At 41.6% G+C, this 24,217-nt stretch overlaps 1 protein-coding gene across 1 annotated transcript in view; it reads left to right on the top strand.

Annotated features, from left to right (window-relative positions):
- Positions 1-24,217, top strand: part of EFHC2 (EF-hand domain containing 2) — a 53,583-nt gene that overhangs the window by 14,185 nt on the left and 15,181 nt on the right. Inside the window, exons 4-9 of the mRNA XM_035116174.2 lie at positions 5,061-5,284; positions 11,563-11,814; positions 13,936-14,046; positions 14,338-14,476; positions 19,164-19,329; positions 20,982-21,124. Coding sequence (XP_034972065.1) covers positions 5,061-5,284; positions 11,563-11,814; positions 13,936-14,046; positions 14,338-14,476; positions 19,164-19,329; positions 20,982-21,124 — 1,035 coding nt within the window. The remainder of the gene's footprint in view (positions 1-5,060; positions 5,285-11,562; positions 11,815-13,935; positions 14,047-14,337; positions 14,477-19,163; positions 19,330-20,981; positions 21,125-24,217) is intronic.

Below are 24,217 nucleotides of genomic sequence, written 5' to 3'. Positions count from 1 at the left end.
CTCGCGGTACTAAGTATGTCAGTTGTAAAGATCTTGGGAAACCTTTGAATTTCAGGTGTGAATTCAGATGTGAATTCTATTGATATGGTGATATTCAGAACATAATTCATTGGTCTTGGGCAATAGTTTCTGATTTATGCAAGGTAAAATGTAAAATGTTAATTGGTTTCCCCCTGGTTCAGAGTAGGGAGTAAAGTTTGCAATAAATCTCACAGTCTCAGATGCAGAGCAAAGATACAGTCTGCAAGCTGTGAGTGGGAGGGGAGAGGGTTGCCCCCTCCCCAAAGTTCCTCCTGTTTTAATTGTGTATATAATGTATACTATTTAAATATGTTTTCCTTATGGAGTTCTTTCGAAATAGAGGGCAAAACTTTTCAGGAGTTCACAACTGAAAAGTGGTGTCTGATATTGCTGAGGCGTGTTTGGCAGGGCTATATTACCGGTACGCGTTTTTCTGCTTTGAAATGCAGAGTTGCCTTGAACAACTAGCTCAGGCTGAGTTTTATTTTGGTGTGTGATAGGCAGAAGCAGAAGAGGGGGCTTGCTTTCCCCACAGGCTCACAATCTGGAAGTTTGCTTGTTTTAGTCTGTGTCTGCATCTAGGGAGGAGATCTGTAAGGCCTTCAACAAGGCACCAACCTCACTCTAATGGGACTGATGATGACTGGCTAGAATTGGGCCAGATTCAACTACCAGATGTTTCTGGACTGGCTAGTTCCAGGTAACAGCTCAAATGGTTTCAGTTTCAGACCATGTCATCATCCACACTCTGCTCAGCAAGCAGCGGGTGCTACTCCCACTCCCAGAGGGGAGAGGTGTTGCCCTGAGGGGTATTGCAGTCTGATTAGTTGGTGATGTTGTCGGTGATTGACAATGCTTATTTAAAGCCTGTACAGTACCAAGTAGATCTTGGGGTACCCAACGGGGGGGGGGGAGCTTGTACAAGGTGTGTTTTCTGGGCTTAAGTTGGATGCTTAGTGTTTCCCATTTCCTGAGATGAATTTCAGGAGGAGCCGACTTGTGTTTTGCATAACTAGTTGGTCAGTGGTTTTTGCTGCCCTATGTGGTGGTGTTTATAGTCTAGTGGCAGTGAGTTCCACAGATGCTGTGCAGATGGTAGCTGGTTTGCTACAACAGCAGTCTAGTAATGCTGGTTAGCCTGAAGTCAACTTCCTGCAGAGTTAAAGGCAGGAGTGTTTCATATCCCTCTGGAGCAGTACAGTATAGGATGCAAGTGCGCAAGCTGTGCAGTCAAGTTTGAGTACAGTGCCCATAGCTGTTAAATCTCCAGGAACATAGGGAGTGATGTTTGTTATTTACAGAAGGGGATCTTGCTCTGTGCCAGTAGAGTGGACTCGGTATTCTGGGAGGAGAATTTCCAGAAGGGGAGCAAATTTCTTCATGATCATTCTTCTCACGCTAGTGAAGAAGCCAAGAGGTGTTCATCTCTTTTTCCCAAAAGGCAGAGTCCCTTTTCCCCAAAACATGAAGGGAGGAGGGAAGTCAGAGAGAAAGAGATGGAAAGATGGTGTTCTGTGTATCACAAGTTTCCATGTTTGCCTCACTAGGAAGAGAAGCTAGCAATTCTAACGTAACAGTTAGGAAAAGTAGCTGTGAAAAGGTTGTGCAGGTGTTTTCCTTGTTCTTTGACCATGGGCTGTGAACAGGTGTCTTTGGAGGTGGCTCTGAGGTTCTTTGGAGCCAGGTAGTTGTTCCACGTTGTCAGTGTCAGGAAGTTTGACCTGCAACTGTGTGTGCAGCCAGTGGTGTCAAGACCGAGGTGGATAGCTCAGAGCCACTGGATTTTGAGCTGTATCATTCTGGTATTGGAAGTTTCTCAATAGAGTAGACCAGATTAAGTTACTTTGTTAGGGTCTTGCGTAGGGTTTGTAAGTACTCGTATTGTAGTAGCCTGGAGGGGGCTGGAACATGTTTTTGTTATTTGTAGTGGTCATCCTCAAGACCAGAGGAGCTGAAGTGTTTCGTATATAGTGACTGGTCCAACTTGCCTGACTGGGAGTCAGTGTCTAGTATGGTGTTTCAGTTTGGCGATTCCTTGGTGTGGTGGAAGTCCAGGAAGCAAACTGATTGCTGCTGGTGTGTAACCAAATCTTAGTTTTTCAGAGACATGCTCAATTGGTTAAAATGCTGGGGTTTTGCAGTGCTTGATGTGTAAGTACTCCTTGCATGGTCATGGTCCCTACTGTTTCTGTAAAAATGAGAGCGGGTGTTGATATTCTCTCTCTGTGTGTGAGAATCATTTGTTCCAGAAACAGAGAAGGACAAAGGAGAAGTTTCAAGAAGCAGTAGAAGACTGAGATTGTTTTGTCTATGCAAGGACATTTTCTGTGGGAACTGTTCTTTGGACAGGTGCAGTGTGACAGGAACTGCTGATAACAATGATTCTGTGTAACTTGTTGTGAGTCTTGTGCCGCCTTGCGGTGAGAAAAGCAGAGATAGAGTCTTGGACTCTTGTTGGACTCTAAGCATGCCTTGACCACGGCAGTGGTGAATGTCTGTATCAACACACCTTTATGCCTGTCAGGTAAACCTTCTACACTTGACTGAATCTTTATGTCGCCCCTGAGTGTTCATTGCCTACTGTGTGTGCCTTCAACCCCAAAGACGCTTCCAAGGAAGGAGCTGCGTTGAGATGTAACTCTGCTGAGTATGGATACTGGCACACACAGGCAGTGAAAGTGATGCCAGACCCAATCCTTCTAAATCATCCAACAGAGCTTGATGAACTGATCCAACAATCACTAAGTCTAGCATCCCCAAACCCTTTTTCCAAGCACATGTAAAAGAAACAAAGAAGTGTGGAATTCACCAATAAATGCTATCAAATGTCTTGTATAGTGTCTGCCCCATGACAAACTGTTCTAAGGCATAGTCATTTAATGTCTCTAGAATATTTACCACTTTGTCCTGACTGGAACACACATGTACCCAATCTATGTGAGGGTAATTGAAGCCACCCATTACTGCAGCATTTTCCTCTTTTGGATGCCTCCCTTATTTCATTGTCCAGCTCAATATCACTCCGAGCATTTTGGTCAAGGGATGATAGCACACCACCAGGACTAAATTAATCTTGGGGCCCTGCATCACCAACCACAGTGATTTTATGGAGCAGTCTTCCCTTTTGGGGATTTCTAGCTTGTTGGATTCTATATTGTCTTTTGATGTACAGAACAACACTTACCGCCTGTATGCCCTCTTAGAATCATAGAATCATAGAGTTGGAAGAGACCACAAGGGCCATCCAGTCCAACCCCCTGCCAAGCAGGAAACTCTTCCTGTAGAGTTTGTATCCAGAGACAAGATGTCCCACCATTCTCTTCATTCCACCACCATATAAAAACTGTATTCTAAGACCAAGCATTCCAGTTCATCCATCTTGGCTTGGAGGCTTCTAGCATTAGCATATATACACTTACATATAGTATACTCTCCAAATGTCTTCGGTGCTTGCGTTTTCGGCTATTGAGCTTTGGCCTCTCCGAATTGCTAACACATGCCCTGTAATCTGAATGCCTAGCTCTACCCCTCTGCCATTTAAACTATCATAAAGTTTTCCACCTTCATCTTCATTCTAAACCACACCCTCCTCAGCTCCTGTTGGCTTTTCCCCTGCAAGCAGTTTAAAAGTTTCTCTGCAGCCTTTGTGCATATTTTCTCATTATTCTGAAACCTTTGTCTCATTGGCAAAAACCATGAAAGCTTTGTTTTGATATTTTTTATCAATTTTAAGTGTTGGAGGTTTATTAAAAAACAACAACCTTAATGGATAGTTCTCCCTAACAAGCAAGAGGGCCTTTTCAGTTAAGCTCCCCATCTGTAGAATGCTCTTCCCAGCGAGGTCCACCCAGCACCTTGGCTGACATATTTTTGGTGCCAGATTTTTTTAAAAATCACATTTTCCTCTGTGGTTTTTGATGGACTGTGATGATGACGTTGTAGTCAGTATGCTGTGAAAGCTTCCAGCGGCTTTTACAGAGTGGGATTGCTTTGTATATTTTTTTCTGAATTGTCATGTGTCAACAGTACAGTAATGTATTTATGTTTGTGGTTTTTAAATATGCTGTATGTTGTTGGAGACCAAATAAATAAATAAATAAATAAATAAATGCTCCCAAATACTCTTTAAAAATTATAACTTTCATAATCATTACGATGACTTATTCTCCATGTTGACTCCCTTCTCCACCCCTGCCCTGAATCTCCTCCCCTGCAATGTTAATATTTCAGACATAGGGCCATTTTTTCAGGGGTTGCAGTTATTCAAACATCAAGCTGTTCAAGTTGCATGTGGACGGTTGCATTTTATCTATGTGTGGTTTTAGTTATTGGATTTATATCACACCTTTTTACTCTTAAAAGGCAGCTTACAATACTATCTGAAAAAATCAGTTTAAATGCAGTTTAAAACCAAACTATACCTTTACAAGCTAAACTAAAAACATAGCACAGCATCGCAGTACATCAGCTACAGAGAATGTCAAAGGAATACTCTGCACAAAGAAAAACAGCATGTTAATAATGAACCTAGGCTAAATCCTCTCATATGCTAATTTTGTATGTTTTTTTCTTTTTTTAAGATGGAGAAGTTTTCAAATATGTGATTCTATACTTACTGTTTGAATTTTCTGGTGTAGCCTGAAAGAGATTCAGCAATTGATTCTGTCAAACTGCTCCTGTGATTTTGGCAGTTAGGATTAATTTCTTTTATTTGGCTGTGACTGCTGTTAGCTTTTGGTTCACAGTTCATTTCTTAGGAATGCACTGATGGATTTAAGTAAAAGTATATATTTATATTGCAGTATGTTGGAACACAAGTATTAAGAGAATGTTGTTTTTTCTTATCTTTTAAAAGTGCTATAACTTAATGATTTTTTAAAAAACGGTTTTGTTTTCTCATTTTAAAATTATTATTATTATTATTATTTTGGGGTCTCAATTTTTTCATATCAGTAACAGTATTTTCTGTATCAAGTAACTTTAGTGTAATGTTAGAGGTTGGAATATATGATATTAACTGCATTTCCTCTTCAATACAGGAACAATTCTTCGGCGCCATCGGGTTCCACTTCCGCCTCCTAATGAAGATCAGTTCTATACTATAGATAATTTCAACATCGATACAGATCTAATCTTTTATGGTCGAAGATATAGGATTATAGACTGTGATCAGTTCACCAAAAACTTTTTGAGGAAAATGGGAGTCAGATTGAACCCTTCAGTAAACTGTCCAGATGATCCCTATACCAAAGAACGTCAGAAGGTTAGCTGTAGCAGTGCTGGTTAAGTACATGCTTGGTTGCATTGTCCAAATAATCAGAATGTTTCTTTATAGCATGCATATGATAAAACCCTTTCTCGTACAGGCGACAGGATGCTGTCAGTGGCTCCCAGCTGGTTGCCCAGGAAAGTATAAAGACAATGAAAAGTTTCTTACCATCCTTTTTTATTTCAATCTTTACAGAGAGAGGCTATAGAACCCAGTTTCTTGGATAATGTCGTTGTCCTGAGTGAATCTCTACCCCCCCCGTCTCTCCCACTTCCTCATCCATCATTCTCATCGTCTCCTCTACGAGTCCTGCTACATGCCCTCTGTCTTTGAGCTCTTTGCTTTCCTACTTTTAAGGCTTGCCAGGTACTGGGAGATGGAGGATCTGGAATGCTTTCTAATGGCAACATGTCAGCTGGGTGTTGTTCTGGCTCTCCCGTGATTTCCCAGCTTCCCCCCTCATCTGCCTCTGTGTACGTACCTGGGGAAAAACTCCATTGAACACAATGAGGCTTCCTTCTGAGTTGAACTTCACAATCTTGTACATGTTATGGGAAATTGTTTTTCTTTGAATTTATTTATTTAAAATGTATATACGATATTCCCTGCTATGAACTTGTCATCCAAAATGGTGTTTAATGAACAGTAAACCCAAAGTTCCCTGAAAAAGCAATATGATTTGTTACTGTAATCAATTTATTCCTCTGGTCAAAGGCCACACACAAACAGAACCTATTCCCCATCTTTTTGAGACCTTTCAACTGATGATCAAAAAGGTTTTTGCAGTTTATTATTTAAGCTCCCCAGAGCCTTGCAGAACTGGTTATGTATACAGATCAGTGCTATTTGAGCTGAAAATCTTGATTAATTCAATAATAAATGTGACTAGTTGACATATAGGTACCCCATCTCATGTTTGCATAAATACCATTTGCAGAAAAGAAGGAGAGCAGACACAGGGATGTGCTCTCTTTCTGGTAGAGATGAATTCTAAAAAGATATAATCTTGAATGTTTACTGATGTCTAATGCCTGCTTGTCTATAATACCATTATATGGCAAGGGTAGCCTTGTCAGATAATCATTTAGATGATACCGTAGTAACCCATATGGTTGAACTGATGGAGATTTAATGTGGGCTCATAAGATCTGGATTCATTGGCCTTAAGTGCTGGAGAAATAATGGGCTGTTGGCAAGATGGTGGGGCAAAGAGACGAGAGCTCTGGGTAGGCAAAGAGGCTAAGGGGAGGGGGACACTGAATAAGGAGGGGACACAGGAGGTAGGGAACTGAAAGACAGTCCAGTGGCAGAGTGGGTAAAGGGATGAGGACCTAGTAGGCGACCCTTGGCCTTAGAAGCAGAAGCCTAAGGGAAAAATGGATGGAGGCAAGAGGGGGTTGCAGTAATGGGGGCCCCAAGGAAATGAGGTTGCTGAAATATCCCATCTTGTTCCCAGGGATAGGAATTGTTGTGTTCTGTTCACATGAAATAGAGTAGGGATTGATGAATAAGAAATCTAGGGAGGTGAGTGAGAATAAAGGTACAAGTCAAGTAGCTGAAGGAGGAATGGGCTGATAAGCACAATATGAAAAAAGGAGAGAAGAGGAAAGGAAAAGTCCCATGTCATGGCTGAAAACCACTCATTTCACAAACACGCTAGTTTATCTCGCAGGGTACCAGTGAGGAATCAGAGGGCCTGTGAAACTGAAGGAAAGGATACCTAAGTTTCTTGAACCTGAGGGAAAACTAGGGAAAGACGTTGGAAAATAAAGCACTGAATTGGAGTATGGGACTAAAGATGGAGCCTGAAGGGGAAATAAAAATGAATTTAGCAAGCAGAGACCAAAGGAAGAACAGTGATGATGAAAAGGGTGAAGAGGGACATAGGAAATGGGTGTCAAGGGAAGAGTAGTAAGAGATAATGGAGTGGAGGAAAGAGGAGATTGGAAGAGGAGAAAGTTCAGAATACAGAGCTGAAGTAATGGGAAGTGAGATATTGTTGAGAGGAGGAGGGAAAGAGATTCTTTGGAAACAGCTAGACAACACATGGTTGGGGAAATTGAACAATTTATGAAGAGGTACATATAGAAGCAGAGAGCTAAGGAAATAATTGTAGGGAGGTGGGTTGTAGAGACGTGGGCAAGAAGCAGCTGGAATTTTTCCTACTGTTTCTGCAACTCCCTTTTGACCAAAGGTTGAGTAGCTTTGATGTCAGAGAATATTCTCATATATTCTTATCCCTGAGTGGGCAGATTAAGTCATGAAATGTTGAAAATCAGGGTAGCATCCATCAGGAAAAGCAGATAGTCATTTAGTGTTGCGGGGAAAGCATACCTAGGTTCTAGGATGCAAAAACCAGACAGGCAGTGTAAAGTTGTTATGAATGTGTCACAGGAAGATGTGAGCTAGATTTTACTTACTGATGCAAAATTAGCTTCTGAGTCTTCAGGTCTCTAAAATAAAAAAATTGCAAAAAAGCCCCCAGTATATGAAACTTTTGCTTTGTCCATCTATATATCCCTTGTACAATTCCAATTCAATTGTTTTCCTGCTGATCCCACTGAATGTTTTGGTAGACATTTTGCTTTGCTGAATGAGAGTGTAATGTATTCATAGCAAGTATGTTTTAAAGCCTGGGAGAGAAACATAGTGATAAATAAATACTCCAGAGAGAGATTAAGTAGAATAAATCTCCTGATCTGTCATATATTGGCCAACCTTAACCTGCCTTCTACATTTTACTGATCACCTTCAAGGTCATTTGTCAGAAATCTAGCTGTAGTCTAAAACATTAGCATGACCATGCAAAATTATTATAGTTCCAATTTGTAATATATTTTGGGATGACAACTGTGGCGAATTTGAAACTGTTATGTTATGTTTTTGTTTCGCAACCGACCTATCGAAGGGTTAACCCAGACTCCTGGTTAACTGACAGCAACATTCCATGGGAGGCGTGGCCTGCATGGGGTTTAAATGGAAAGGGGAACCGTTATGTCAGTTGGCGGTTGAGGGTTTTTCGTGTGGGAGCTTGGGTGGTCGTGAAGAAGGTAGACTTATAATAGATGAAGTAGTTGATAGGTATTCTGTTATTTGATTACCAAGAACGTTACCTGTGAAAAAATCCCTGTTAGTGCTTTTAATAATTGAGAGGTCAAAGTTATAAGACGAAAGGAAGGGACCTTTCGTCGCAATAACAATCTAACTTTTGAATGGCAAACTTTTGAATGGCAAATTTTATTGTGATCCTAGTTTAAGCATATTGATACTAGTAACATTTATATGCATTTAATGCCACTTTCTATGGTATTGTTTGTCCTGTCTTATGCCAGCATTACAGTTCTTTTGCAGGATGACAGGAGGCAAAAGAAATCAGAAACTGTAGAAAAGGGTGGTGATCCTTTGTCCTTTGCGAAGTGCAAATTTTGATAAATAAATAAAAATCCATTGCACTGCCAATTGATGACAATAAGTCACAGGACATAATTTTATATTGCCTTAATTGGATTACAGTGCAATCTCCTGTATGTCTGTTTACTTCTGAGTAAGACATGTAGGTAGTTATTAGTAGACATGTATGGAATTGCGTTGTTAATCTTCCTCCCTTACCCGTTCCTCTGTCTCTAAAAGGAATTGTGATGGAACTGTTTTTAGTTGAACTGCATATAACAACTGTTGGGGAAGCTATATTTCTATTTATATTGCCATTGTTATTTATTTACCATACTTGGTGTTTTAGCTGGCATGTAAAATAACTGACTGGGAATGTATATTTTAAGCCCGGCTAAATCGGGCAAATCTGACTGTGATCTATTCTCCAGGAGGACTGCTGCGTCAGTTCATGGCAGATTTAGAGAATTGTTCATCTCTCTGTTGTTATAATAATGCACTGTAGAATATAACTCCTTCAACAGTATATTTCACTGATAAGTGAGTGGAGCCTGTAGTATCTTTTAGCTCTGTGTGTTGGCATCTACACTCCACTTTTCTTGAAAACTAAACTTAAAGCTGTTATCAATAAAACAGGCAAGTTACAAAGAGCAATCCCCCTGAAAGACAACATAAAATTAGCCACAGAAGAAAGACATGAAAAGTATAGTAGTAGTCAACACTAATTTGGTGTCATGTTTAGAGTGTTAGATTAGGATCTGGGAGGCTCAGATTCAAATCCCCATTTCACCATGATGCTCACTGGGCGAACTTGTCCCAGTGATAATCTCTCAGCCTAAACTACTTCACAGAGTTGTTGGGAGGATGAAATGAGGTGGGGGTGAAAACCATGCATGCCATCTTGAAGGGAAAAGTGGAGGTGTACATGTAACAATGAACAACGAAATAAATAAACACAAGCAATCTATAAACCCCATATAATGGGAAACTTGCTCTATGTGTCCCCACCAAATGAAGTGAGGGAAAGGGCCTTCTCAATGGTGGCACCCTAGACCTTCTTTATGGGTTGTTTTGTTTTGTTTTGTTGCACCAAGTGAACACCTACCATATTGTTACTTTTTATGTCTTCATCTCTTTGTACCTTGCGAAATATCTGTTTAACAACAGCAATATCTATTTGTTATGGTCATCTATAACACAAGGTATATTATGATTCATTGTCTGTCTGTGAAATTCAAAGTCCCTGCACTCTGTATACTCATTCCCTTTAGCAGCAGCACGTACTTTCAGGCCCTGTGAGAAACTTTCCTCAGGGTACTGACATCTTCTAGGTTATTACTTGCATCATGCTTTTATTCCATCTTAATTTGTCCCACTTTTGCTTCACGACAACTTTGTGCAATGGGTTAGACAGAGAGATAGTGACTTGTCCAAGGCCACCCACTAAGTTTCATGGCTGAGCAAAAAGATTTCAGTTCAGCTCCTCCTGGCCAAAGTCCAGAGCTCTTATTTACTACACTGCTTTGGCTATTAGCCTGCTATATCCACGGCTCTCCTACCACATATGTCCTTCCCAGCTAAACTAAATTCTCCCTTTCTCACAGCTGTTGCATTAGTTTTTAATGTTTTATGATGATTACTTTTCGAGTTTGCAACAACAAGGCAGATTAACCAGTGGCTGGGACCCGTGTGTTGATAGGGAGGCAAAAAGATCTCCTTTTCCATCCCTTCTTATCTTGGATCCCTGCTTCCTCCTCGACTCCTTTCCCAGTCTTCCTCTTTGCCCCTTCTGCCTTTTGCTTCTGTGATGTCACAATATCAGCAGTAAGTGTTCTGAAGAAATTAGAAGGTGGAGGTAGTTCTCTTTGCTCTGTGCTTCCTTCATTCTTCCTTTCCTCTGTCCCCAATTCACCCAGGTTTATTTCATTGTAATTTGAAGGTAAAAGTTCAGCCTTCTGAAAGTACACAAGCTTATTCTGATGCTACTAGTACAATGCCTAGGGCAGGGGTAGGCAATGTGGTAAGCTTCAGGTGTTTTGGATTACAACTCACATCCCTGGTGTTGACCATGCTGGCTGAGGCTGATGGGAGTTGTAGTCCACAACTTCTGGAGGGCACCACATGGACTTCCTATAGGCTGTTTTGTCTCATCACTAGGATGTTCCAGCTCTGGACATGAACAATTTCTTCTTCACATATTTTCTTTCCCAGTCCCTCCACCCATCACTCCTGACTCTCCTTTTCCTTATCTCTGCCATCTCCATTTCATGCCCTCCCTGATCTAACAAGTCAAGTTGCCGGTAATAATTTTAAAGAATACTAACAGGTCCCCTTTGATAACAGAAACAACCCCCAGTTGATTAATAAGGACTGCACAGTTTAGTTTATTGTTTAGTATTGTTTTATATGGGGAGGACAAACTTCAGGAAGAAAAAAAGGCATACCTTTTACCCCTTCCACAGGTGATTACATAGATAAAAATAAAATGTCGCCTGATGGTAAGGTAGTCATAGAAGTATTGCTATTTACTGAGGGTTTTCAGTTTTATAAGTTGGTGTTAAAAGTTATAATCCTTGAAATCCAAGCACCTCACTTTAGGGAAACTATTTTAATGGTGAAAGTGCTATTCATATGCTTGTTTACATTGAGCATATATCCCACCTGCTCTAACCCAATTGACATATACCCCAGCATTGTGAAAATCCTGAATGACTCATCACAAGGGGCAACAGAGAGTGGGTGTTCCTGCCTCTAACCCTTGTGGCTCCTGTAAGGAATACATTTTTAAAAGCTGCTGAAATGTTTAGAAATGATGCTTATCATGAAAACCAGATGTTTCTGTACATAAGAAAAGCTTTCACTTCTTCTCTCCTGACCTGCAGTTGATAGATAGTATGAAACCTTTACGTCCATATGAGCGCTTTGATACGCTTAAACAATTTCTGGAGCACGACGGACACGTTTTACGTTTTTACGGCGTTTGGGATGACACTGAAAGCATGTTTGGGGATGTCCGAGAAGTGGTGCTACATTATTTTTTGTCTGATGACACCATTGAAATAAAAGAAGTGATACCACTGAATTCAGGTCGGGATGCCGTGCCTTTATTCCTCAATAGGAAGAAGCTACCCAAGGTAAATTTGGTATATATGAAAACTATGGGTGGTAGTCATTATTCTTTTATTTCCTAAGATGACTGGGATGTATTAGATGCCAACTACCCACCAGTGGTCCATGTTCTATTCATTTCCATGGGAGAAGAACATGATTCAGTGGTGCTGAATCAGGCCAAAGGTCCATTGAGTCCAGCACCCTGCTATCCATAGTGACTAATAAGCTGCCCTGAGTAAAATTCAAGGCCACTTTTGCAGGGAGGCTAAGAGTTCCTAAAAGTTCTGCTTTAGGAAGGGCCATAGCTCAGTGGTAGAGCATTTACTTTACATGCAGAAAGTCCTAGGTTCAATCCCCAGCATCTCTGAGTAGGCCTGGTAGGCAGAGCAACTGCTAGTCACTGTTTATAGTACTGAGGTGAGTGGACCAATGATTTGACTCAGTATAAGGTAGTATAAGTATACAAGTATACATATTTAAGGTTGTATAAGTACGCGGGTGGTGCTGTGGTCTAAACCACTGAGCCTAGGGCTTGCCGATCGGAAGGTCGGCAGTTCGAATCCCCGTGACGGGGTGAGCTCCCATTGTTTGTTCCCAGCTCCTGCCCACCTAGCAGTTCGAAAGCATGTCGAAGTGCAAGTAGATAAATAGGTACCGCTCCGGCAGGAAGGTAAACGGCATTTTTGTGCGCTGCCCTGGTTCTGCTGGCCACATGACCTGGAAGCTGTCTGTGGACAAATGCCTGCTCCCTCGCCCTATAGAGCAAGATGAGCATGCAACCCCAGAGTCGTCTGCAACGACCTAATGGTCGGGGTACCTTTACCTTTAAGGTAGTTTCTAATCTGTTCCCAGAGGTAGACTTAGGGGAGCAAGACTGGTTTGGTTGCACTGGGTGCAGAGCCCTGGGGGCACTGCAGGAGGAGCCTCTACTATGATGTAGAATGGGATGCAAGCGGACACACTGAATTTTGGCTTTGCACAAAACTCTTAGTGGCTTAATTCATAATTCAGAAATATCCTTTATGACCTGTTAGTTCTGTTGCCTGCATAGCAACAGCCGCAGATTTCACCCATCTCTTCCTTGGCCTCTGATGTCTGTAGTAACACCAGAGTGGATTCAGAAGTATATCATTAAATTCAGCATGACCAGGGCATGGTCTGAAGGCACTTGAGGCTCACACCTTGCTGATTTTAAGCAGGTTTAGCTCTATTCAGTACCTGGATGGATAAGGTAAAGGTTAGGACCCCTGGGCTATGGGGTTGCAGCGCGCATCTTGCTTTTCAGGCCAAGGGAGCTGGTGTTAGTCCGCAGACAGCTTCCTGGGTCATGTGGCCAGCATGACTAAACCGCTTCTGGCGCAATGGAAACCAAAGCACACGGAAACGCCATTTACCTTCCCACTGCAGTGGTACCTATTTATCTACTTGTTCTGGCATGCTTTTGAACTGCTAGGTTGGCAGGAGCTGGGACAGAGCAACGGGAGCTCACCCCATCACAGGGATTTGAACCGCAAACCTTCTGATTGGCAAGCCCAAGAGGCTCAGTGGTTTAGAAAGGGAAACCACATTATGCCACCTTAGGTTGTAAGAGAAAGCAGAAATGTAAGAAAATAAATAAGATAATATAAATATAAGAAATTTTCTATATTATCTTATGTATAATGTATAATATGAATATATAAAAATAAAAATATATAGAAATATAAGAAATACATAGAAATATAAGGAAATAAATAAGATAATAGTGATATGGAATAAGAGTGCAGATAATAATAATAATAATAATAATAATAATAATAATAATAATAATACCACCACCACTCTGGGCAGCTTCCAACAAAATATTAAAATACAATGGTCTGTTAAACATTAAAAGCTTCCTTAAACTTAGCTCAGTGGTATATGCATTGCAGGCAGAAGTTTTCAAGTTACTTTATTGCATCTCCAGCTGAAAGTATCAGTGGCAGGTGATGCAAAAGACCTCTGCTTGAGTAGGCAATGCCACACCAGGTGGAAAGGTAGCATTAGGTGGCCTCTTTGTATTTTGTAGAACCTCAGATACCAGGTAATGCAGGATATTCTCTTATGTTGCCCTGATAGTTACAGATATTAACAGCCTATTCCTCTCCCCCTCCGGCCCCCAGTATGGTCCAATAGGACTGTACCAGCCTGGTACAATCACAGATCGGACAGTCCTGAACGTGTTTGGAGGATTAGTAGGAAATAAAGGCCGTTACATTCTGGACAATCGTAAGGTAAGCCAGTTTCTGTAATTATACTTTACAGAATGCAACTTCATTTGCTTCTGATCTCCATGTATGTGCTATGTGAAGCAAGCAAGATTCCTTTTTTTAAAAAATGCACACCACAAAACCCAATGTTTCTGTTTCTGTATCATAGCATTTGTTGGAATGAAGGTGGTGGTAGTGGTGAAATAAAACATTTTGTTACACTCACCTCTTTTATGTCATGCCAAGTTTCCACTTCCAAAAAAGTTTTCATTTGAGATTCATATAGATTTTTGTATTTTTCCTTCCCATTGCTAGACAGGAGCAGTGCACCAGGAATTTTATAAAGACTGTGACCTGAGCATAGGGTCAGTAATCAATGTTTGGGGAAGAAAGATAGTTCTCTGCGATTGTGATGAATTTACCAAAGAATATTATAGGACAAAGTATGGAGTCCGTAAGTAACAGTACTGATACTTTAATATACTAATTTTGAACTGTGGATTTAACGTACGGTGTCTATTTGGGGGGGTCTTCTTTTTTTGAGTAGTTTTGTATTCCTAGGACAGGTTTAGGTTTGAAATCTATGTAAACAATATACATTAGTACCTCAGGTTAAGTACTTAATTGGTTCCAGAAGTCCGTACTTAACCTGAAGCGAACTTTCCCATTGAAACAAAATGTAGATATGTTCTTCAGTAGCACCTTAAAGACCAACTAAGTTTATATTTTGGTATGAGCTTTCGTGTGCATGCACACTTCTTCAGATACACTAGAAACAGAAGTGTCAGACCCTATATATATACAGAGGGTGGTGGGGGTGGGTGGGAATGGGTGATGGGCTGATGGGAGTGGTCAGGTGGAATGTAACGTAGGGCCTGGCTGTATACGATGGATTGTTTGGTACAGCCAGGCCCTACGTTACAACCGTATCTGTTCCAACTCTACAGACAGAGAATCTCACCTAAGAGATCTACAGCAACTAAAATATCCACCTGACCACTCCCATCAGCCCATCACCCATTCCCATTAATTGGTTCTGGAAGTCCATACTTAACCTGAAGCGTACTTAACCTGAAGCGAACTTTCCCATTGAAAGTAATGGAAAGTGGATTCATCCGTTCCAGACGGGTCTGCGGAGTACTTAACTTGAAAGTACTCAACCTAAAGCGTGTACTTAACCCGAGGTATGACTGTAGTAAGAAACAAAGAGGTAGATTAAGCCCAGTGAAGGAATAATGGAATTCCTGCAATTTTGGCTGCCTTAGTCACTTCAGCAAATGTAACAGCTTCACTTGTACAATGCAGATATGGGCCCACCATTTAAATGGATGGAGAAGGCCTTACTAGTCTTACTACTAATGATACCAACTGCTAGATTAGAACAGAAGGATGCTATCCAGAACCATTAAAAGCAGTGGGTGGTTTTCAACAACATTTTACTCAGAGTAGACATATGGAAATGAATGGACCTAACTTGGTCATGTCCATTCATTTCAGCGGGTCTACTTTGTGTAAAACTTAGTTGAATTCCACTCAGTGGTATTACATTTCTTTCATTGGAATCCTTGTATTGAGGCACTGTATTGTCTAATAGCATACACAGAGAGAAATCGGACCAACAAAGCTTTTTAAAACATGCTGAGGAGAAAATATTAATTATGTTGAACTGACTGTGTGTTTTAGGGATCATTGCCACCTCATACATTATTTCCTGTGGTGACCAAGTTTTTAACAGCTCACATGAGGGCTCTGTTTGTTTGAGCAGAGTAACAGGCGGAAAGAAGAGAGCTTGAAAGATGGACTTTCTTGGTCTCACAAGCACCGGCCAGAGTTTCTTGCTCTGAAGATCAGTTGTACATATATGACCTCTTTTTCATCCCCCCCCCCCTGGCAATTCCCTAACCTGATTGCTACTCTCAACCATCTCTTTACACCAGGCATTTGTGACTGATCTGAGCAAGCTTACATATTTATGACTTCTGTTCTGAATGAAGCCTTTTTATGGGCAGGCAGCAGTTCTTGTGCCGGGCGGGACAATCTGTGCCCTTCACACTTGCTGTCGGCCGCACCAAACACATAGGGGCTGCCCTGATCAATAGCTTTGAAACAACATAAAACTTAGTTTTAATGCTATGTGTACATTCCTGCCCTGGGCGGGCCTTTTGGCGAAGGGTAGATCATAAATATATGCAACAAGAAATAAATAACTCATTGGGGACAGGAGGAAGAGCAGAATCTGCGCTGTGCTCACCTCTGGACAGATTATGTCAGGGTATAAAAGATATTATGTAAATAGCTGATTACATTATCAGCCCACCACGGGGCTATGGGAAGGGGCCATAGCTTAGTTGTAGAGCACCTGGTATGCATGCGGAAGGTTCCAGGTTTAACCTCTGTCATCTCTAGTTAAAAGGTCAGTTAGAAGGCGATGGGAAAGTCCTTTGCCAGTCAAAGAAGACAATACTATGCTAGATTGCAAATAGCGTAAGGCAGCTTCCTAGGCACCCTCATGATTAGAGGGTTCTAGTGAATTCCAGGTGACAGGGAAAACCTCTCAAACACAACTGAACTCTAGGCAGATGTTATTACATTTCCCCACAAAATCCGGGGCTGCGTGGATTCCCCTCGAGGCATAATTTCCCAACAACTCTATTTTTAATGCACTATAAATTGGAGTAATCTTTTAAAGCCAATGTTTATATATTTGCGTGTGATGGATATATTGGAAGTTTTGCTTTGTTTTTTTTGGCAAAATGCCATGCATTATCTCTCTGACAAGAAATTACTTGAGTTCAAAAATGAAAATTTCTCCACTCACCAAAAGACGACAGATGTGTTCAGCACAGAGATATATATTAACTAATCTTTTTAAAGCTGTTCTCTGTCACATTCTTTTAAAAACATCACTGCTTAGAGAAAATAACAAGTTGATTGTACTATTGTGAAATCCTAATTATCACAGATTGCACTAAATCTACTGGCATTTCTGTTGTCATTTGCTGTTATATTTTCATTACTTTAGAAAATGTCAGGATAACTTTATAGTTTGAGTAAAATAATATTTATTTCTCTACTGACTTCACCCCTAATCAGTTTCTGAATATATTGCTGATTGGAACTACAGTTCTAAACATAATTCCTTGAATGTAAGTCTCATTTAAATCAATTGAACTTACTTCCAAGTAAAAACACTTAAATCTGCATATAATGCAGTTTTTCTTATGCAGTATAAATTACTTTTCCCTAGATTGCTCCTATCTATGTGTGGTAAATTATTTACATAAATAAACCCAGCAATTATTTCAGGATCAGATTGACATAAATTTCAACATTGATTACTTAGGTGAGGAAGCAGATGGAATACTGGACCACATCAGTCTTGTCATCTGGGCAGCCCCAGACCTCCATACATACTGCACAGGCTTGTGCCCCAGAGAGATAACTTCAGTGCAGCAAAAACTATGTGGGAGGCAACAGTTATGAGTTACTGGTCTCTGCAGCTGCAGTGGGTGCTTTGCTACTCCAGCGGTTTGACTTCGCCCCTGGAGGTGCACTGCATTGTCTTTTGAGACAGATGGATGCCAACAAGTGTAAATAAGTACCTCATGATATCTGCTCTGAATCTTCCAACACTAAATTTCCACTGCCCACGAGTTCTAATATTATGAGTGAGGGAGAAAATCTGTCTCTGTAACCACACCGTGCATGATTTTATGCATCTCTATATTAGGAGAAATATTCACTAAAATGCATATGAAGTTTGGGGAATTTAAAAAAAGCATAAACTGATGTGGAAGTGTGGGCAAACTGCACATAAGACAGAGAAATGAAAATAGCAGATTCATCCTGTTAAAGTTCAACCCTTTTAATCATCATTGAATGCAGTTGGAGATTTAAGCATCACCCTAAATAATTCAGATAGGTGGTACTAAAAGATTGTTGACTTTTGCTAGGGTTTATACCTCCTTGTCTCTAACATTGCCTCGGTGTTTCTACCTGGCATCCTTCAGCTGAAGGCAATCTACAGCTGCTTTTGGGGAAGGCTTTTGTCACTACCCACCACCTGAGCAACCCAAGTGGCAAAATGTTCCTGGGGGAGGGAAGCAGCTTCTCTTATTCAGGGCCCATTGAACAATATATTCCTGTTGATCTCAGACTGAAGCCAGTGTAGTCTGTGAACTGCCCGGTAGGAGGAAAGCAAGCAGTTCCCCAGCCCATCCGCTTTTTGGCCTCTTTTGGGACGCCATTTCAACATGCAAGTTCTCCTTAGTGCATCTGCTAGCATTGCACTAGATGGCACTGTTGGTATGCAAGAGAGATTGTAATCAGAGTCTTATTTGTTATGCAAGCCCTGAAACCCAGATGCACCAGGCTGCCCATACATTGGAAGACGCTACATTTCTTTCTTCTCAAAGGACACATGCCCACCATTACTTTCTAATTCTGCACACACATCCTTCTCAGATCTGGTTGTTTGTTTGTTTTTCAACCGCCATGTGTGGATGTCTGTCCATGATTATTATTTTTAAACAGCAAAAATGTACTGATATAAACCAAGTGAACTCAATGGAAATGAATTGGCTTAACCCCCAAATAGTTTTATTTAACCCGGCTGTCACTATGTAAAAGGTTGGGTGCTCCCATGCAAGTTGCACATTGTTGACTATGGTAATGATGTCGACGAGTAAATTATGTTTATGAGATGAGTGCAGATAAATTCACCGGGATTAAGGCAGCATTTAAGAAAAGAACAGAGAGTGGAAAAGACAGGTTTGAAAAGGCTGAGCCCATTGCAAAGATAAGAAGGACTTTTGTTTGTTGGCAGTCTCCCAAGGTTCACGGAAACATTTTGGCTTTTCCCATCCATAGAGAGAAGTTGACAGAAAGCAGAGAAAAATATCAATCACAGTATGCTCCCAGAGGAAACAACTTGAAAAATATTTTCAAAATTGGGCTTTCCTGTTTAGGAGAAACATTTGCTTTTCTAAAATGCACACATTATTCTTCAGTAATATATCTGCCAAAAGGGGAGAACAATTTTGTTTCCTTAGATTGAGACCTCATATCTTGAAATGCAGAGCCATTCTTAACATATTCAGGAACTGAACTTTAAATTGTCAGTTGCCAATTTTGTGTTACAGAGGACTTTACTCCAATCCCGTACAAGGCGCCACCTCCTCCGAAAGTAGAAAGAAAGTTTCCACCGTATCATGGATTTGGCTCTGAAGAGGACTCTCTTTGCTCCTGCTCGGGCTTGCTTCCCAAACCACCCCAAAAAGACTTCAAGAAATTCATGGAAAAAGACAGGTATCTGAGCAAAAGCAATATTTGGAACCTACCCCTCCCCTCGATTCCTGAAATGGAAAGTGAGAGGGGGAGGGAAATTACCATTAAACGTTTTATGTAAACCGATTTTACAAATGGGCTTTGTAATATTCATAATTCTAATGTGCCAAGCAGACAATAGATTTTCAGAATTTAGAGTCTGAGTTCCTGCCATACCGGTACATGTCTGTTTTCATTAATCTCAAAGGCTTAGCTCTGAAAGAGACAACAAGAACTACAATAGTGACACACTGGTGTCCAGTATGTAATGGGGGAGGGATGCTATCCTCTCCTTCCTTTGTTTTCCCATTTACTTTTCCTGTTTCCACTGTCTAATCACATGTTGTGCTGCCTAGTGATGCTTTATCAGTTTTGTAAGGGATTCTGGGTTTTGTTAAACTTTTTTTGGAATCAGTGCTTCTGTGTTACTATGGTTTGCTTGGGAATTTTTATTAGTAGAATGGTGGAGAGAGAGCCCAGGCATGTCTGCATACCCCCTTTTTGGTGGCACGGCGGCTTTGCGCCTCCCCTCCTATTGATGATGCAGGTCTGAGCGTCGGGGTCTGATCCCTGTCGGAGCACGAGCTTCGGCTCCCACTGCCGGCTTGAAATCCTGTTCTGCATCAGTCTGCCGAATTGGCCAGTGGTGCAGAGGGCTGGGGTCTCGGGGGGCAGGCTCTCGGGAACAATCAGGCTTCCCTCAGGCCCACTCCCGAGGGATTTAAAATAGCTCACACCAGCCCAGCTCTTCTTTCTGGGATCACAATTGCCGGGCTTTGTTAGCTCAAGCTCAGCGCAAGACCTCTGGGGGATTTTCAGCCTTGGTTGGAGGGGGGCTTGTACCCTCACCTTCCCCTCCAGAAATAGGGTATCCCGTTAAAGGGATCCATGATGGAGTTGCTTCTGACCATTTGCCCAGACTGGGGGCTTGGCCTCAGCACTCTTAGAGGCAGGGATCCCCCTATTTGATGTAAGTCATAGGAATCCCTGCTGCCGGGTTGAACCTGATGTCATTTCCAATAGGCAGCCCAGAAACAAATGCTTATCCAATGCCTATGCAAAACTACTTCATCTGAAAGTTGTGGCCTGATTTGATCCCATTCAACTGTATGGTCTCCTTGACTGGTAGCTCACCTAAGCGGAGGAGGGGGGTAGTGTGCGACCTGGGCCTGCAAGTAAGCATTCTGTACAGTCGTGTCCTGCCAAGTAACTCCAGATCCATAAAATCATGTGTTTTTTGTCTGGTGTGTTATAGAATACATTGTTATTGGAGTGCCATTTACAATTTATTGCTTTAGTTTGTAAAATTGTATGCTGCTTTTTTAATCGGATACCTCACAGAGTAAACAATTTTTAGAATGTAAACAGCTTCTGATTTTTTACTACTACTTAAGCTTAGGTTGGTTATTCCGCCCCACCCCCAAACAAAAATGTGTTTGGAAACACAAAAACCAAACTCGTTAAAGGCAAAACCTGGGCATGGGTAATGACAATCTTCTCAGTGGCTCAAACTGATGTAAAAGTTGACCGAAGACTGTTAACTTTTTATTCGTTTTACTGAACAAATGGCAGGACTTCTCCATGTAAAGGAAAAGGAGACAAATCTTGAATTTGTGCCTCTTCTGCTATTACAGGCAAGGCCTCGAAAGTAATATACTGCGATTTCTTGCACAATTTATTACTACTGATCCCATTGACAAAGACCGGAAGTTCATTGTTTCTTATTATCTGAGTGATGACACCATCCAAGTGTTTGAGCCTCCCCAGCGAAATACAGGTGAGAGAGGCAGATTAAGTTCCAGGTATTTCTAGTAAAACGGGCAAAGGGCCTTATTTATTTATTTATTTATTTTAAAGGATCATAACCTTCGTCAATTGGGTGGAAATAAATGCAAGAAATAACTTTGTGAGAAAGACACTGTTCATCTTCCAGGATTGAACTTTGCTTCTGTGCAAAGAGTTGCTCCAGGCTTGCATTTCCCAAGGTGCTGTGGGGCTGTGCCATTGATAGTGTAAAGGTGTCTTTACTTCCCATGCTTTCATTTGTGGGGGTGGGGGTTGGGGTGGGACGGGACACCTGAAGTACCCTTTGCTCAAATGCCTGGGAAAAGGCTTCATTTTTAGTGTCAGTAAGCAAAATCGGCTTGCTCACAGAAACATCAGCCTCCATGTTTTTCATGAACTACAGTTCAGAGAGTGCCTGCAGAACAGTGACTCGTGCAGGGACACACAAGGCACACTCATTTGAGGGCAGGCAAACCTGTTGCATTAGAAATGGTGGCACCATCCCAGGATTACCTACCCCTAGCAAAGCTGGATTGGAAAAACTTGGTGCCAGCGTAACAATGGATCATGCAGAGATGCAGTGGCTGGCCAAACTCCTCTGAGGGTGAAGACTTGAATGTGCAGGAATCTTTAAACATTTGCTTATTTCTAAAATACCAAATTGTTGTAGCGTGTTTGTATGCCCCGGACACATAGGTTGCTATTCAGTCTCGTCTACAAGTCCACAAAAGTCCCTGCCCTGCAGAATAATGTTTTGCTAGTCTGTTGGGGGCTAGCAGAGGAAGAAAGGAGGGCGTTTCTATGATGGGGAGAGATCCTATGGCAAACTAAGGCCCGGGGGCCAGAACTGGCTCAATCGCCTTCTAAATCCGTCCCATGGATGGTCTGGGAATCTCTGTGTTTTTACATGAGTAGAATGTGTCCTTTTATTTAAAATGCATCTCTGGGTTATTTGTGGGGCCTGCCTGGTGTATTTACATGAGTTGAATGTGTGCTTTTATTTAAAATGCATTTCTGGGTTATTTGAGGGGCATAGGAATTCGTTCATTTTTTCCCTCCAAAATATAGTCCGGCCCCCCACAAGGTCTGAGGGACAGTGGACCAGCCCCCTGCTGAAAACATTTGCTGATCCCTGTCCTATGGCTACCAGGCAAATCCTTAAATACAAGGCTATGTAAAATCACGACCTCAGAGGCTGCATGTCCTCTGGCTGGTTAGTATCTGGGTGGTATGGTAGCTGCCTCCTCCAATATGGTCAGCCCCCCCCATTTGTTCTGATTCAGGTGTTAATCACCAATAAAAGCTATTGCTGTCTCTGGTCATAAACTGCATAACTGGATTGAGATGTCTAAACGGAAATCCACCATTTTCCATGGTAGCAAAAGAGTGCTTGATTTTGTATGGGCATTTAACATGCAGTACGATGTATTGGGGGTAGGGGCGGGGAGGGAAAAGCAAATTTAGGTGCACTTTCCTGATGCTTCAGTAATGTATTGGAGGTCTGAGAATTTAATGCAGTTTAGCTTTTAAAAGGAGATTACGCAATGCAGCTGCAATTCCCAGACCTAAATGGATCGCAGGTGGTAGAGTCTGTTAGATTTGGATGATGGTTCATTGTTGGTGGGTGGGGCAGGGGTAATGGAAGGGGATTATACCCTTTTCTCTCCCAGTGTTTGTGATAATTATCTGGTGCATTTTGTTGCCCCTGTTGCCCCAGAGGCAGTTGTGCATATCTTTCGGGATGGGGGTACTGCCAGCGGGTTGGGAGACTTGCCAATAGGTTGGGTAGTTTGCTGGTGTGTGAAGGCTAGGGTGAAGGCTCCATTGGCAATGAAAATGGCAATCCTAAGGGATGTGTGAGCTGGCTTCTGGATTTTTTAAGACTTCTCTGTGCTTGGCTGACCAGATCCTTCTAGGAAGGCCTGAAAGTGGGACCTGAACACAACACTTCTCTCCCCAACTTGTGATTCCCAGCAGTTGGTGTTCAGATACATTTACTGCCATCGGATAGCCTGGGGATTGGAAGCCAGTGCCCCTCCAGATGTCATTGGACTCCAACTCCCATCAGCCCCAGGCAGCATGGCCATTGGTTGGGGATGATGGGAGTTCAAGACCAACATATGGAAGGCCACAAATTCCCCATCTGTGATACAGCTGGTAAGACTAGTAGCCATTCTTTCTTCAGCTAGCGGTGATAGGAATTGGGACAGACTTGTTTATCATCACCCTCAAAATTCATACAAGAAGGTTGGGTCTGGTGTACTCCATCATTCTGGGGAATTGCAACAAGAGGAAGTGGCAGGGACTCTTTCCTAGGTGCTGTTTGTGCTCGGGTAAACAAGATGGTACACTTTGTGTTGTGCTGTATTTCTGAAAACAAAATACTGCGCCTTCTCCAACCTCCCAGATCCTTACACTAAAGGGAGAGAGAGAGAAAGAAAGAAAGTAAGAGAGAGAGAGAGAGAAGTTTGGGCTGTGCTGTCTTTGTCAGTACCTTCTGAATAATTGGTTTTATTTTTCCACATATTTTTTCATTGCAAAAATTATTTTATAGTTCCTAGAAAGTAAATGTCTTTAAGTGAAGAAACCCAGAACCAATAATGGCATTAAAAGCTTTTGTTGACTAGATAATGCAGCTGTCTGCTCAAACCGATGGTCTTATATGTATCAGTAACTAGATGGGAGGAAGCTGTTGTGACCTGGCTTCTATTCTTGACTCTTAAATTTTCATGCTTTTACAGGCTTAAGTCAGATCCTGAATTTTACCTTAATGGATTTTTCACCTTTTCAATTTTATTGTGAAAGAAAGGTTTCTGAACCAAACTCAGGTTGAACAAAGCATTACAGGTTCTGCATTTACTTATAATTTGGACTCTAAATGGCATTTCATTGTATTGCCCATCCGTTTTTACGACACTTATATCACCAAATAATACATACCGTATGAAACATTTTATGATGCCTAATGCATGCTTTGGGGCTTTTGGTTGGGAATGCAGATATAAGCAGGAAATGAACCACAGGCATACCAGAGTTCATGTACTGCTTGTTCAGCCCAAAGTATTATATGTCCATGGGAATGATC

The sequence above is a fragment of the Zootoca vivipara genome, chromosome 4 (assembly GCF_963506605.1).
Source record: "Zootoca vivipara chromosome 4, rZooViv1.1, whole genome shotgun sequence".
NCBI lineage: Eukaryota > Metazoa > Chordata > Lepidosauria > Squamata > Lacertidae > Zootoca > Zootoca vivipara.
This window is presented reverse-complemented; position numbering and strand designations above follow the sequence as displayed.